Genomic DNA, 16,531 nt, shown 5'->3' with positions numbered 1-16,531 from the left:
ACACACCTCCGATCCTGAGTGTTTTACAGTCTGTGGTCAAAAATGCTTCATGTGGTACAGGGGCTTGCCAGTGCAGGTGTGATTTGTGGGATCTAGAATCGCAAGCACTGAAGGGCAGGTACTGCCTTCTTTGGTATTGGCACTGCTGACATTTAACAGTTATCTGGGTGGAACTCTGCAAGGTTCCCTTTGATTGTACAACAGTGTCTTTATCCTGGTGTCAGTCATGTGGCTATACTTTGATGTGATGTCTCAAAAGATTCCTCACCGTTAAACTCCTCAAGCTGTATCCCAAACTATGAATAGCAGTGGGAGAAGGAGAGGGTTCCTTCCAGAAAGGAGTTTGCAGCAGATAGTTCCCGGATAGTCTGATGCAGTGGGCAGTCTCATTTCAGGACCTGTAAGACTGGGATTGCAGATGGGATTTAGCTTATGGTGTGGGTGTGCAGGAGCAGGAACTATTGAACAGTAATCTCGTCTCCTTGTTGTGTTTGTAAAGCTTACAGCATGTTGTTGGAACTATGTAAAAAACATACTACCAAAAGAGAACTGGGGAAATTCCCCATATGACACACTACTAAGGTTACCTTTTGGAAAGGGAAGGGGTTAAAAAGACAAGCAGATATGTTTTGGGTCAGGCTGCACATGATGGCACCAAACTGCAGAGCATTGCAGCATCAGGGAACTTGGAATGCAAGTGAGGTGACACTGAGCACTGTGGGTGACGAAAACTGCGGGGAGGTGACGTGAATATTGAGAACAGAGGGAAAGTTAGACGAGTCCCATGGGGAGATGTGTTAAACCTTAGGGAGTTCTGAATCCCTGGGCAGAAAGAATAGGCTGGATTAAAAATTTTTATAAAGGACTAAAGTACCCAGATTTGTGGAAAAAGGACTGGCACCAAAAATGTTATGTCAGCCAAAATAAGCATCTCCTTATCCAGTCATATGAAGACAGTAAGTTATGTGTTGGATTTTGTTAAAGGTGTTCTGGCTACCTGTGTGAAAGTAGATGGCACAGATGCTGTAATGTTACTCAGTGATGGAACTGGAGAGAGAGCACATGTGACTGGTTAAAGGCTACTCTAGTTTACCACATGTCTCCAATTTATTGCTACTTTCTATGAGAAAATGTACAAAGGAAGAAAACAACAAGCAAGCCGAGCTGGATTGACTACTAACTGCAGATTGATTGTGAAGTTTATTGGTTGTTTCCTCAATAGTGCCAAATCAGCACCTGATGTAGAAACAGCGGTTTGAAGAAAGTTCTAATTAAAACCAGGATGGAATTGAGCATTTATATGGGTTCAGCGCGTAAGTAGTCTTTTTCCCCTTCGATAATGGCAGTACAAAGGAATGATCCTATTGCCAAGGCAATATTTGTTGAAATTGTAAAATATATTTTACAGCACATTCCCTCATGAGAAGGAATGAGGAGATAAAGTTGTTTCCAGCACCATAGCTTGCAAAGCTGGAAATAAAGATTTGCTTATGTGGGGATTCCCAAACATTGTGTATCTTGAACCATTTTTTAAGATGGTTGTTGTCTTCTGGACACTTTGTCTCACACCAGTTGCCCCCCTGCCCTATGCTAGCCCTAGAAAGAAGAATGAGTTTATAATAGATATCGCAGAAAGCATGTGAAAAGTGAGAACTTGATTCAGAAGAAGCACATGCTTAGCTTAAATATATGGATAAAGTGTATATATGGATAAAGTATATCATGGATATGGATAAACATGAATGTATGAAGAAAGCTAGGTATAGTTCTTGCCTGTAAAAAGGGCTCTTATTTCTCTTGATTATGTAGCAATTATGTTCTGTCCTTTCTGTCACACCTCTTGGTTTTAAACTGTAAACATTTTTGTCAGGAACCATAATTTTCATTCTACTATTTAATTCAATGCACATGCTGTATAAGATACTGAATAGAGACAACCTCTGGCCAGCAGAATTTCCTTTCGGGAAGATAAATTGAAGAAGAGAGGACAAACTAAGAAAGCAGCGAACAGGAAGCCGTTGAGCTACTTGTAGGGCTAGTTTTCAGTTACTTTCAACTGAAGTAAAATTCTACTGTACCTAATGTATTTAGGATATTTCTCATATAGTACCTGTTATCTTGTGAATGTCTGAATCATTATTACTAGCAGCTCCTCAAAAAAAAGTTTTCTTCTGGCTAGCTTCCTGGTACATCAGTCTGTCTTAAATAAATCACCTGTTCTTTAATCTCAGATGCAGATGTTTCCCTGACAGTCCAGGGAGCTCTTCCCAATTTTTGAAACATCTTGTACATCAAATGTTGAACTTAAAGCACAGATCAGCTCTGAAAAGTGGCATTTTAAAACATCTCCTCTCATTCTGCTGATCTGCTTCTTCAGGTGGTCAGAGTTATGTCTGACTTCAGAGCTATAAATAAGCTTCTGCCTCCTGCTAGCCACATGGGTCTAATCGAAGAGGGTTATGGAGATTTTCACGAGCAACTGATTGCTGTTGGGTTTTCATGGGAATCTGGGTGTCAGTGCTTCTGGTGCTCTTGAAAATCTTCCCCAACCTGGGTATGGAAAAGGAAGAAATTACCACATAGTGCCAGAATCATGCCTGTAAGTTCCTTAGGGGACCATGGGGTTGAACACGTTCAGCTTAGCTCTAAGAAGCCAGGCTCAGTTTGTAAGGGTGACATATAGAAAAATCTTCTTCCTTGTCAACCTAGCCCATGTGATAGGGAAGCTGATTTAACCAGCAACGTCCTACGGAGGGCTACAGCTCTCAACCCAGAATTGCCCTTGAAAAACCCCAGAGAAAGTGTCTTTCTACTGTGTGTGCTAGTTACTGTGCCAGCTAGTGAGCAAGTAAAGCAAACCCAGAGGTGGGAGTGAACATACAATTTTTACCTTCACATAGACATCGATAGCTTTTCCCAGGCATCAGCTGAGTGTCTGCAAAATCATGCAGAACACGGCCCTCCCACTCTGCAATAGAGAATCTGGAGGGAGGTCAGTTTTCCTGCATGTGGGGTTTTCTGGTGTAGAACTCCTTGCAGCGTACTTTCGCTGAAGTGTGCAAAACCAGGCTTGCAGCTACATAAAAGGCCACCAATTTGTTTGTTCCAAGATCAGCTGGATTTAACTGAAGTTTCAGAGGTGAGGCACATCCTTCCAGGCGACCTCCCCTGGCAGCCTAAGTTTCACTTAATAAAACACATTAACGTAGGTTTGAGGCAATCCTTTAAGGTCAGTTGAACTTTCACTGGAAAATACGAGTGCTGGCAAGTATATGCAATATGTAATGCAAAATGTTTAGGGTGTGGGGAAGAAGCGTAAAGGAGCCATACCACAGTGATGAGCTTGGCTAGAAAAGAGACATGAAACAAGTTCCTTAGCGAAAACACCCTCAGAGACGGGTGAAGAATTTGGGGGGTTGGTAGAATGTTTTTGTTACCCCCAAGGGGAAAAACAGGAGATCAAAGCCCAAATTCACTTCAGAATGCTTGCTTTGAAATGTATCTATAAATTATAGCACGTACTGCTGGCATCTATTGTAGTCTGTGGTATTTACTTGAGTGTGTAACGTGAGATTCAGAGTGCCCTGTGTTCACTTGTTAGTGTGTAAAAGTGTGTTGGTGTAAAAATGTGTTAGTGTGTAAAGCATGTTGGTGAAGGAAACATTGCAGATTTTCAAGTTTCCTAGTAGTGTTTTTGCCTCTTCCCTGTTTTCCCATGGTCTGTGTGCCTCATCCCTGTGATCGTGTGTCCCAGCCACTGACTCACTGGCTAACGGGGGACTCCTTGAGGGGTTGCTGGTAGGTTTTAGAGCTCTACCTGCCTCCTTGCCACCTCTCAGCATTATTAAGGTGCCTGTTGTGGCTGTTATCTTCTTGGTCAGGGCAGAATGGGATGTTGCTCCCAGGGGAATCCACAGCTGTTACCCCTCAGTCAGCAAAGTAGCTGCCGAGGCATGTCACCCTTTGCTTTTAACTCCTGAATCAGTCTCTCCATTTTGTAGCTCATCTGGAGGAGCAAGAGACCTGACTTCTTGGCATGGCGGAGCATTACCAACAGGCTGTCCTAAGCTTTGTGCTCCAGGCTCTTTCTTCCTCGTGAGTGTATAGTTTTAAGCGTTGCATCTTAGACACTTCATTTGCTTTGCTGCCCAACAGAGATTATGTCGGGTTTTTGGCACAATTGGATTAAACTAGCAGACCTGGATAACTTCCATTGGCATTTCAGGAGATTTGCTGTAAGGCAAACCTGTGACATTCATACCTTCCTAAGCTTGCACAACTAGGGCGAGAGCTGCAGTTGAGGTCTTGACCTCAGTTACTTAAGCCCCTTTCTCCCAGGAGCGTTCATCACTTTAATCACAGAGTCCTAAATAATCAGTGGGTAGCCTGTAATTAGGGGGTTGTGTCTTGGACTCCTGCAGCCTGCTCCCGGTGTGCTGAGCACTGCGTATTTTGATTTCCCATTCCCCCAAAGGATGTTTGATCTCAGATTTACACTTTAGAAAATTAAGAAGGGTACAGCACCTCAGTCCCCTGGCAGTCTTCCTGCTTTCAGTGGTAGGTGCCTTGCCTTTCCTAAGTATCGCAGTGCTGCAGCAATTGACACACTTGATTTAAGAGTTTGATTTATAGACTGATACTCAGGCTGAAAGTCAGCAGTTACAGGGCTGCGTAAATCAGCCTGTCTCTGGGACTAATACTTCCTTATTTATAATTTCGACAGGAGATGGAATTCTTTCTCGATTCTTTACATTTCTTTCAGATGTAATCGACCACCCTGTCCTTTGGTTTAAAGCTATGTGACTTTGCCACAAATAGAGGGAGGGGAAAGTAAGCGGAGTCCAGGAATTGCTGTGCTATAAAAGCTCCATATTGTATGCTCTTGGACTTTGCTTTCTCCCAGCTTCCTTCAAGCCCACACAAGAGATGGACTTGAGGTTTTTTGGCTTTCTTCCCCTCCCCCCCTCCCTCCATACATACGCTGACCTTTTAGAAAAATAAATAAAAGATAAAGAAGGACCTGGAATGTTGCAGAATGTGTGTACATTTTGCTCTCTGTTGTTTTCTGCTGGGATTAGTTGTTTACAATGGGGGAGAGAGGGAGGGCAGAGGAAGGGAGGTCTGTGGCCTTAACTGAAATTAGTGGCATTTCAGAGTGATCTTGTTAGGTGGTCTGCAGTTTAAAGACCTAAATCCTTGTAATCCCCCCATGCCTCCTTGGCCACTACTCCTTTTGCTCTTGTTCTCTCACTTTCAAAAAAAAAACCCACCCCAAAGTCAGCCTCTCTGTCTCTCAGATACAGGCACATAACATACACGCATGCACGCGTGCACAGACACAGACGTACACGCACACTCTCTCTCATATGCTTCCATTCGCACGTTGTACCTGTATAACAAATTAATGTCTTAGCTACATCTGTTCCCACTACAGGACTGGGCTTGTAAAATGCTCTCTCTAGAATGCAGACGCACACTGAGTATTTTTATTTATTTTCTGAAAAACACCCAGCTGCCAGACTTTCAGTTTGTGATTACACTTAAAACAAATTCAAATTGAAATTTCAGCCATAAATCAAATGCCCCAAATTAGTTCCTCTTGTGGGTTTGAACATGCTCTTTGGATTTTAAGGTCAGAAGAGATCCATTTTCACCGTACTGAAAAGTTTAAAAATATACTACATTTTTGAAAAAAAAAAATATGGTTTGCATTATAAAGCAGTACATCAAATGTGCGCATATGCACACACACAACAGTGTCGATGAAGCTGGATGCTGTTGGAGCACCTTTGAAGACTAACAGCAACTAATTGTTAAGCAAGGTAGGAACCGCAGTGGCTGCTCAGCGAAGGAGAATAAAGCAGAGAGCCCTGAGATGTGATATTTACCCTGTAAGAGAATAAAAGTGTATTCCTTACTCTTCAACTTAAAAAAATAGTAAAAATTAAATAAACACACAAAATACTTCTCTTGGCAGGCTTTATAACATACTTTTTTTTTTAAAAAAAGGCATTTACAAGTGGTTTCAAAATGGCTGTGTTACATCTGTCAGCGGGTGAAGGGAACACCCACAAATTGTGTTTTTATCTCTTGAAGTTTTGTTCCACTTGAGCAATAAAAGCCGGATTCGCTGCTGGTTTGTGTGATTGGGGTAATCTGAGCGCTGAGTATGGTTTTAAAACTTCTGCAGTTGGTTGGGTTTTTAAGTTTTAAGAAACTCCTGGGGTGGTGGAGTTCCTGGGTTTTGTTTTACCCTGGCACTGGGGAAGGGTTGGTTTGCAAGCACCTGGCACAGACAAGTTCATCTTGGTTCCCTGGCCTGTCCCTCCCAACAAATGGTTTGGCAGGAACCCCCCTTATCTTTGATGTTAATGTCATCAGCGGTTTCTTGGTTACAATGCTATTCTTTCTCTGGGAGTTGAAAAACTATCCCCAAGTAGGCTCTGAACACACATCCAGTATTCTCCAGCCTGAACTCCAGACCGACAGCTTAAATCTCCTCTCTGTTGGGGAATATCCTCCTCCGTGAGGATAATGCCGAGAGGTGTTAGTGTACTCACGGCTGCTCTGGTGCTTAGAAGAAGTGATAGATGGTGGGAACCTAAAAGTTTGCAGGGGAAAGCTCTCATCTGACTGGCTCAAAGCGATGAAGGAGGAGGTATTTTGGAGTGTGCATTTTGGATGGGAGCCATTTCAGTGGGAAATGAGCAACCTCTCCCATTGCCTTCGCTAGTCCTATTGAAAGCCAAGTCAGGATGGCAGCAGTGGGCAGTCCTCCCTCCACTGATTCATTCCTTAGCCTGGCTGCAAACGCTGAGTGCTCTTGCTCTCAGTGACTGCCGTTGCGCAAGATGACGGCCTGAGCCGCTGCGCGGGCACACGAAGCTATTGGAAAGGAAGCAGATCGTGACAGTGTGAGAGCAAAGGCAGGCGGGGGTCTGCTGTGTATCTTTGCCGCTTTTTATCTTAACGTGTTAGTAAAAGCCTTGCCAATGCAACCTGAGCTGGTTACTTGTAGCATAATTGCTCATATTGCCTCCTTATAGGTCAGAGGAGGGGGAGTTTAAGTGAGTTAAAAGAATAATTGTTCAGAGGGGACAGTCTGTTCAAGGGGGGTCGTAACTGCTAACCACCGTGGCTGAGGTCCGGTTTTATTGCTTTTACTCCTGCAGAATTAATGCTAGTTTTGTGGGGCAGATGGCTTCTGCTCTGACTCACACAAGCAACAGAATTGCAATATCTTTAATGGCAAATTCTGTATGCTAGATAATAGTGATGTGTGAGCAGGAAAATACTAGGAATTAATTTTAGGATCAGCAGTCTGGAGTGAGGATTGATGTTTCTCTCTTCCCCTGAGGACCACAGCCAGCTAGCTCTCCATTCAATACGGAATTGAAGCTCAGGACTCTGATCTGATATCAAAACCCCTCTGTGCTGTTACTTTAGACTCCAGGGTAACAATTCTGTTCACAAGCCAGCCCGATGGTGCAGTGCAGCTGTGTTTCACTAGTGCAATGAGTAGTGGTGATGCCTGTGACCAAGGTGGGGGAATGGCTGCAGGTCATCAAACTGTGGAACTCGCTGTGCAGAAAGTCACTGAAGCCAAAAACTTCAGACTGAGATCAGCTGTTCGACTGAGGATAGCAAGAATATCTGCAACTGTTGTAATTACTATTAGCAGAAATACTGGGGAGAAGATATGAAATGCCATGGTTCACAGTAGGATTACTATGGGGGAGCAGATTACCCGCATCTCTCTGGGGTTATATATCTCGCTTATACCTTCCTCCCAATCAGCTGGTTTTGATGTGTGTTAGACTTAGCTAAGAAGTGTCTACAATACTGGGTGCCTTCAAATTTGTTGTCCTTCAATGACTTCCACCTGTCTTTGCACATGGGAAAATAAGGAAACTAACAATTTGCATCGTAGCTATTTTTTCTCTGTATTTTTGAAAGAAATTATATTTAGTACCATTTAACACTACTCATGATGCTGAGCGAACAGCATTTCAGGACACATCATGGATACTAGTAAAGATTCATAACTTCCATTTTACTGCATGGAAGGGCCCAGACCAATGCAGTAACTCACTCGCCGTCTCTCAGCACAGGAGTTACAAAGCCAGCACTTGAACTCTGAACTTCTATCCGGACAATCAGAGCAGCAGGTTTGAAAGCTGGTTATCACAGATTCAAATACATTTTGGAAGAAGGTGACTTTTGCTAAAGTTCCATTCTATGTAGCATTTCAGACTTTGTGGTGTCAAAGGCTAAGTGAGTGTGAAGATGTCCAACGCAGGTAGAGCAGGTCCAGTGTGGGTTTTGTTGGTTTAGTACTGCAGTGTAATGAGGTTTGGGTGTTTGAATGTAACATCAACAAAGCCAACCAGCTGAGGTATTGATCTGCCCCTTCTTGCTACCCTTTCTTAGTGCCTGACAAGCTGGAATGTATGAAACTTCTCACCAAAATTCGCAGGGAAGGACTGGGCTGCTGCACTTTTTAACTGGGGACCTGAGCAGAAAAGCCACCCCCGCAGTTACCCAGACTTGTCTGTGGAAAATACGAGACTTGATCCAGGTCCCAAGTCCCAGGCCAGTGTCCTGTCTATGAAATCCTCTGGCAGTATTTATTCTGTTAAGGAAATGTAAAGGAAAGCTGTTCTAACAGGAGGTAAAACTGGAAACCCTTTTTTGCAAACCCATTCTGACAGCTGGCGTTTCAGTTTTTCCAGCAACTGGGTGTGAGGATCAGGAGGACAATAGTGGAGTTTTTGAGAAAAGAGCAGAACTGAACCTACTTACAGGTCATGTCACAGGCTCATTAGATAGTCTGGTGGATACCTTTGTTTTGTACCTGTCATTTTAAATTCCTTTCTTGCTTTACTTTGTGTTTATGTTGTAGGTGCTGTCTTCAGGGCAGTGTTATTTGTCATAATGCCGTGATAGAGAAGGGTGTGGACATCAAAGACTGCTTGATTGGAAGCGATCAGAGGCTGGAAACCAAAGGTAAGTAGAGGAGCTGTATTTACAGTGCATTTGTAATAATTTTCAGAATTTCTTCCTCGAGGTTTTACTCCTGCTTCTTCATGAAGTGCCAGTGAACAGTGGCTGTTCTACAGTGTGGTGTCCTATAATATTAGGATTTGTTTTTCATGGAAAGTACAGCTTCTTGGCATAAGAATAGTTCAGGGACTTGCTCCTCTGAAGTTGGCAGAAAAGCTCTGTTGTTGTTATAAAGAAGAAGATTGGGTGCTGAGACAGTCTTTTCCCAGAGACCACAATTAGATCAGCCTGAAGTTGTCCTCAGCAGAAGGAGCCATTATTTTGACTAGTAATCTCTGTCAGTGTCAGGGGCGATGCAGTCAAATTATTGATCACACAGACATCCTTCTCTTTTTAGATTCTACCAACCCACGGTGTCAGCCTGCTCCCCTTCACCTTGCTCCAAGCAAAAGCTCCAGGTGGAATTATCATACTAGGAGCTGCTGTGCTCAATACTAAATACAAGGGCAGCTACTTTCAGATCTGCTTTACTGCTATGAAATGCTATTTTGGGGCTTCAGAGAGGTTACAACTATGTGGCACTCGCCTGGGTGAAAAGCCATCCAGTGGAAGTGTGCGTGGAGAGGGCTTGGTGGTAACCGCCTGAGTGGAACTGTTGGTTTCCTGCCCTAAGAGATAATGGGCAGGAAATGGCTGTCTCAGTGACTGCATCCCAAGCAGAGGGCTTTTTAATGAATATTTATAGTTGGGTTTTGGCAGATCCCTGCTCTAGGGTGTGGACTGAGGACAAAAGTGAGTTCCTTTGCAGGCTCCATGTGAAGTTATTTAGTCAGATCAGGATTTGTTTGCTGGCTTTGTCTCTATGAGTGGATTCCCAATTGTAAGTGTCCTGACACAGAGCAGGGTTTGCACTTAATGTAGTATAGTGTAACCTATTGTCAGCTATGCATGTGACAAATTTTCCTTTAAATTGAAACTAAAAGTAAAAAAGACTCGTGAAAGCAAAATATTGATCTTGCAGTTGCAAGTCTCAGATACTGTAGGGAACACCCAGTGAGTGTTCTGTGCACTGTGGTCTTGGTCCCTGTATACCAGAGTCTGTGCCTGCTTATGGCTTTGCCCATCACATCAGTCTGAATCAGTGGCCCTTGCAGGGTTCACTGCCCCCCTATCACTGAAGATTTGCACTATTCATGATGCTCCATCTGTGTCCTCCCCTGAGAATAGAATCATAGAATCATTTAGGTTGGAAAAGACCTTCAAGATCATCAAGTCCAACCGTAAACCTAACACTGCCAAGTCCACCACTAAACCATGTCCCTAAGTGCCACATCTACACGTCTGCATGAATCACTAGGAGAGCTGAATCAGGTTGTTAACCTGCCACGTGAACTATGAGGAGACAGGGTGTAGATTTAGCTAATATTTTAGGAAATAGGGATATGTTTGATTTCTTTAGTAGATTACATCAAACAAAAATGCCACCCTTTGACCTCGCTCACATCTGCTTCAGTAGTCTCTTCCAGGGTGCAGATCCTAGTCTGGTTGATTTTAGTATGGAAATCATTCTTCCTTGGTTGTCCTTGTCATCCTTGTCTGAATATTTTTCAGGGTCTGTAGATGTATTTGCGGGGAGAGTAATGGAGCTGTAACCCACAGTTCATTTGCCTATTCTTGTAGAGTCTACTGCTCACCTCTCCCAAAGCTTAAACCCACTTCTTAATGAGTCTGTGGGTCCTCTAGTTAAACTGTTCAGAAACGTATGATTGACATTAGCAGACACATTCAGGTAGATTATGAATACACCATTATGCTGAGCAAGAAAAAATAATAAAGCCACAGTTCATTTCCCTGCCTCAGTTTCCTAACCATTCTGGAATTTCTTCGGGCTGGGGGTCAGGTTCTCCTCGGTGGTCTGGGATCTGTCTGCGAAGTTCATGACTTACTTCCTGAACTGTGGAGTCTTTCCAGCCCAGCGTGTCTCTGCTGACCCTGGCTGGTCCCATCGTAAACTGGGCCCTCTCTTTTTCACTGTGAAAGCATGCCATGACTTCCTTTCCCCTGCCCAAGACTTCCTGTATCTTGTGCCAAGCTTTTGGTGTGGCTCTGTAAGTCTGTTTCCATATTCCCCCTTTCATCAAGACTTTGGCTGTGTTGTTCTGTTTGGTAACTTTTCCTTCTTCAAACTTGAGCCTCCATGGCCAGGTTAGAAAAAAACTAGTTCTCTTGGGTTGGAGCCACCTTTTGTTGCAAGCTGATCACACTTCAGCAGACGTAAGCGGTAGCAGCTGGCTGCTGACCCTAGTCTGGGAGTTACATGTTAGAAATCTCCTCAGCAAAGCTGCATACACCTTCCCAGAAACATTAAAAAAATAAAAATACAGCAGTCCCTTATTCCAAAGCATCAGCCAGGATTCATCAAAGGTAGAAATATCCCTGAATCATCCTACACAGCCCCACGCAAATCCCACAGTTGACTTTGCTGCAGAACTGGTTGTGTGCTCCCTGCTCTGCCGTGTGAGTCCTGGCCATGCTGCCCAGGCGGCTTGAGGTACAAGAGCTCTTTGAGCCAGTGGTGCACTGACCTCCTTTCATAAAATGAACTCCAGTCCCATGCAAGGAGGATGGCAGGAGAACAGCTACCACAAATGATAGGCAAACGTAACTCAAACCAGCTCTCATCCTTTTCCTTCTGCGGAAGAATATGGGCATATTTAGGGTGGTCTAAATGGTACAGCTGGGAGTAATGGGATTGAATTAAACACAATTTAGGTTGGCTATCTGGAACGTTTTCCTAACGATGTGGTCTGGTAGGCTGTGGGATAATCTCCCTGGGGACATGGTGGGAGACCTCATCACTTAATAATGGGCTTGGCAAAGCTCTGGACACCTAAATCAAGGGAGCACTGCAACCCTGCTTACTGGGGTAGATCAGATGCAGCCTGTTACTTTCAACCTGAAAAGAAAGTTAGACACACAGAGGGGCCCGGTAACTGTCACCAGCGACGTCCCATTCCTGCGTTGACTTCAGCCCTGTCACAGCACTGGTCAGAGGTGGTACTTTTATGTGCCTCTGTTAAAGTCAAGGTATGGAGTTTTATTAAACTTCTGGATCTGCAAGCCATGCTTCCTGAGAGCCATACTATTCTCTTCCTACTGCTTTTATTACCATGTTTAGGAAGCATCCACTTTCCTTCCTCTTTGATACGTCAATGTAAGGAATTTGCTAGCAGAGAATTAACAGATGGGCTTTGTGAAAGCTACCTCACGCAGGTAGCAGTTTGAAAAACATGTTGGTACCTAAGAAAAAGGAGGTAATTATTAAAGGGATAGGAAATGGCAGGCAGCAATTCTGAAAGAACTTAATTGCACAGAGCATTCAATCACTGTTTGGAAGACAGTTATTAGGATCATGCTCCAGCCTTTTTGATGAACCTATTTTTAAAGAGGAGCTCAAGAGCACCATGCACTCATTGAAGTAGGACTAGAGAGAGGGAGTGCTGGTGATGGGCCAGTCGAGGAGTCAGATGAGCCCTACAGTCAGTGGGTTCAGTTCCCAAAGGAGTCTCTAGGCCAGATTCAGCAGGGAGTATGTTATACATCTGGTATAGGTTAGCCAGGACGAGGCATATACAGTAAAGTGGCCTAACCTTTCTTTAAAGCAACACCAAGAACAGAGATGGTAAAGACACACACATAGGATAGAACTAGCAAAATTGACACAAAACTCACCCTTGTATCCGTCACCTTCATCTCTGTTGTCATTGAGGCAGGAATATTTTATGTGCATTGGATATTAAGGAGCCAGTGTTGTTTGGGGACAGCTTGAGTCATTGCACACCCAAAAAGTGCATTACAGCAGTGTTGTTGCCGCAAAGCATATGTTCAGAAAGGGAAAAAATACCAGCGGCCAGGATGCTGATGTAATCTTAGCTTGGTATCCTGGTAAATACTAGGTAGTAGCATTATCTCTGTGACCAGGCTGTAGGCTAGGACTTCATTGTGCTTGTTCCTGTGCAGTTTTTATGGCACCATATATTTTTATTTTCCTTGGTGCCCTGACACAGTCAACACCCAAAATGAGTAGTGCTTGCTGAATGCGGGGGTTTTCCAAATGCCTCATTTTTCTGTGTTTGTGTCTGAAACCTTAATTACTGTACGCTATGCAAGAGACAAGATCCTTCCTTTCTATGGCTTTTCTGCAACATTTGTCATCTTAATGCTTCACAACTGTTAACAACCTCATTTTTGTCTCCTCAGTATGAAAATGGTTGGTTTTTCCTCCTATTTTACAGAGACCTGAGAGACAGGGAGATTCTGATCATGTGCCCATTCATCTGGACTGGCCAGCTTAAGTGCTGAAGTTGCATGTTACTTGTGGCATTTCCTCTCTATACAGACTTGACATTTTAGCCTTAGCATTTTCTTTGTAAATGTTGTGAGGGCAGGTTCAGTCCACTGAAAAAACCCCAGTTTTATTATACAGCGTGATGTTGGGCCTTGCATGGATCATTAGCGGTGTCAGAAACTTGAACTCCATTGTACAGCTTTCTGCTGCTTCAGCTGATGGGAACTGATAGTAGTGGGTCATCTTCCTTAAAGGGAGCTGGATCTGCAATGGGACAAGAGAAACTCTTTGCCAGGAGGTTTCACAGATGCCCATGGGTGTCAGCAGCCCTGAGATCCACTCCTGGTGCTGGGAGGAGAAGGCTCTAGTTACTGTAGGCGTTACTGCTCCTGCCACCAGCATCGGCCATTGGGCCCCAACTACATCACCTGTGTCCTACCCGGTCCTGGCTCCTGCTTCACAACTCCCTGCTATGGCTTTGTCCCAGGACCAGTCTCATCCCATTGCCAGCCTTCTCTTTGTTTTTTCCTCTAGTCTTTGTCCCATGGAGGTTCTTGTTTCTCTCTCTTACTTGGTTATTCCCAGACACCCACCTGACTCCTCCTCTGCTCTGACCGTAGCTGCTATTTCCAGTCCCCTTGCCTAACAGTCCCATGCTCCATTTCCCATCTGGCACTCACCCCCTGACTGCTTTGAGTCACACTGCATCCCTTTCCGTACTGCTGTTGTGCCCAGGTAGGATCATTCTGGGCGCAGGAGGGAAGCGGTTCTGTGCTGAGTGCTGCACTGGTCCATAGAGCAGGCGTACAAGCGTGGGGGAAGCCCTGCCTTCCTCCTGTGCTTCCATCATCAAGAGTGCTCACTGCAGACAGAGTCTCTGGAGCTTTTAGCTGCCCTCCTGAGAACATGTGCAAACTGAGATTTTTTTTCCAGAGGCTTATCACGTAGCCAAAACTGTGTGGTTTCTCACAAGAACAGAAAAAGGCACATATCCAGTAAGGACTGGCTCCTGTTTCCGATCATTTTCCAAGTCCTGTTCCAAGCTTGGAGTCCTAGGACTTCTCAATGAAACAGAGTAAGATTGTTTTATTTTAATGAGGGCCAAAGAGCACATTTTTCTCTACTGTCATCCCCTGAAAGCAGGTACAGTTTATGAAACCTCCACATATGAATGGGTGATTGCTTGTAAGGATGCTTCGCCCCAGCCAAGATTTAGCAGGATAGGGACAGGAAGGAACTGAGGGACTTTCTGATGCTCTCCCTGCATTCAAGTAGGAGCGAGCATCTGCTCTTGCAAGACACTGAGTACCTCCTGGTGAAGTCTTCAGGAACCAAAAACACTTAGCAAGACACAAGGTCAGGATCAGAAAGCATGCTGCAGTGCAGATGGGAGTTACGAAAGCTCATGAAGAACAGACACAGACTAAACAGTGCCCACATGTATACTATGCACTGGGGTGCAAGATGAGCTGGAGATGATGTAGGGATGGTGTAAATTCATAGCCAAACTGAGAAGTCCGTATGATTTGTTCCCTGAAGTAGTTTAACTACTGAGTGTCCCTGACAAAGATACAGTTAAAACAGGCATCTCTTAAATAGTTGTTATTTTTGTTTCAGTGACTATGCAGTGACTACATTTCTAGCTGATCCTAATAAGCTCCTTTTCCAAGTTGTATAAAAATGGTTTATGAGTTCTGACCTCAGCAGTGGCATAAAACTTCCCTAGAATATCCATCCAGCGACGCTTTGTCCTCCCCTCTGCCACTGGGGACTGTGACACTTGTGCATACTGTCATTCCCAGCTGGGAAAGTTCAGGCTTCCTGAGTGAGCGGGTTAAACGAGCTGCCACATTCGCAGCATGTTGATTGTGAAGTCTACCCATAAGGCAGCAGTTCGTAACCTTGTGGAAATATTTTTACATGCTCCACGCAGAGAAAATAACCACTTGTGCTCTGCTAGAGCTCAGCCACATGAAAGAGCCAGGAAGAACACCCCAATGAATGCTGAGAAAGGAAAGGGACCACTACTTGCATCCGGCGCAGCAGGCAGCAGTGTCCAGGCAAATATGGCATCTCCGCCACCTTAGCAGGAAGTGTCTTTCAGAGTGACGTTTCTGAGATCCCTGCTCGTGTTTGCTGTGAGGTGGTGGTACCCCATGGGAGCACATTGATCGGTACAATCCAGTCCCTTTCTTAAACACTTTGCTAGGACTCTGCCCCAATACTAGGACTCCAAGTGTGTCCCCCTCCCCAAGGAGCTTGCTATCTTAGGCACGTCCACAGCTCTTGGTCTCCTTTTCCCTTGACTTTTCTCCTAAGACCCTGACTGATCACTTTCCCATACACCTCTCTTTCCAGTTCCTTCACTCCCCCATCCATCTACTCCAAGCCACAGTAAATTCATCCCTCTTCAGGCACTGAATTCAGTGTTGCCTTTACTTTTACACTCCCAAGACACATCTATTCCCCGGATGGCTTTGAGGGCAAATGGGTTAATACTGGTTGGACTATGAGAAAAGCCTCAGCTGAACCAGGTGAGCACCAGCACTGTGCTCAGGGTGGGTGTGAAGCAGGAGTGACATCTCGACTGCTTGCCCGTTCTGGGCTGGAGGCCCCAGCTGTGGGTCAGAGCTGACCTGCCTGAAGCTACTGCCAGCCCCATTCCCAATGCCCCTGGGGAGAGTTGCACATCCCACCCCTGGGAGCAACGGAGGCACCCAGCTCATGGGGAGCACTGCTGCTGGAGACCTGTGGGCTTGGCTGATGGCTGCACAGCGAGGCTGATGCCGCGCTTGGGAGAAATCTGGGAGACACTCCTGGCCTTTGGGGCCACAGCATGGTCACCTCTGATCTCTAGTGATCGCGTAAGTAAAGCGTGGCTGGCAAGAGAGCAGGCCTTGACTGGAAAGCCCCACTGCTCTGTAAACACAAACAAATCAGCCCCCATCACCTGCTTCCCTTCTTTATCTCTACATGTAATTTAAAACACCCTCCAGCCTCCCAAAGTCAAGCTTCAGCTGCTTCCCATCCCCTTAAGCCCCTTTAGTTCCTCTCCCCCCCAACCTGGCTGCTTTTCCAGGGCCAACCATCACTGCAGAGACAAGTTGCTCTTCTCTCCCACTCTCTGATCCTTTCTGTCCTGGGTGAATGTGGTAGGAACCACCCACAGCGTGTTTTCGT

At 44.9% G+C, this 16,531-nt stretch overlaps 1 protein-coding gene across 1 annotated transcript in view; it reads left to right on the top strand.

Annotated features, from left to right (window-relative positions):
• Positions 1-16,531, top strand: part of EIF2B3 (eukaryotic translation initiation factor 2B subunit gamma) — a 104,375-nt gene that overhangs the window by 83,531 nt on the left and 4,313 nt on the right. The window contains exon 11 of the mRNA XM_059822030.1: positions 8,903-9,006. Coding sequence (XP_059678013.1) covers positions 8,903-9,006 — 104 coding nt within the window. The remainder of the gene's footprint in view (positions 1-8,902; positions 9,007-16,531) is intronic.

This window comes from Gavia stellata, chromosome 10 (genome assembly GCF_030936135.1).
Source record: "Gavia stellata isolate bGavSte3 chromosome 10, bGavSte3.hap2, whole genome shotgun sequence".
Classification (NCBI taxonomy): Eukaryota; Metazoa; Chordata; class Aves; order Gaviiformes; family Gaviidae; genus Gavia; species Gavia stellata.
Note: the sequence above shows the minus strand (reverse complement) of the source record. Positions and strands in the feature narration are given on the sequence as shown.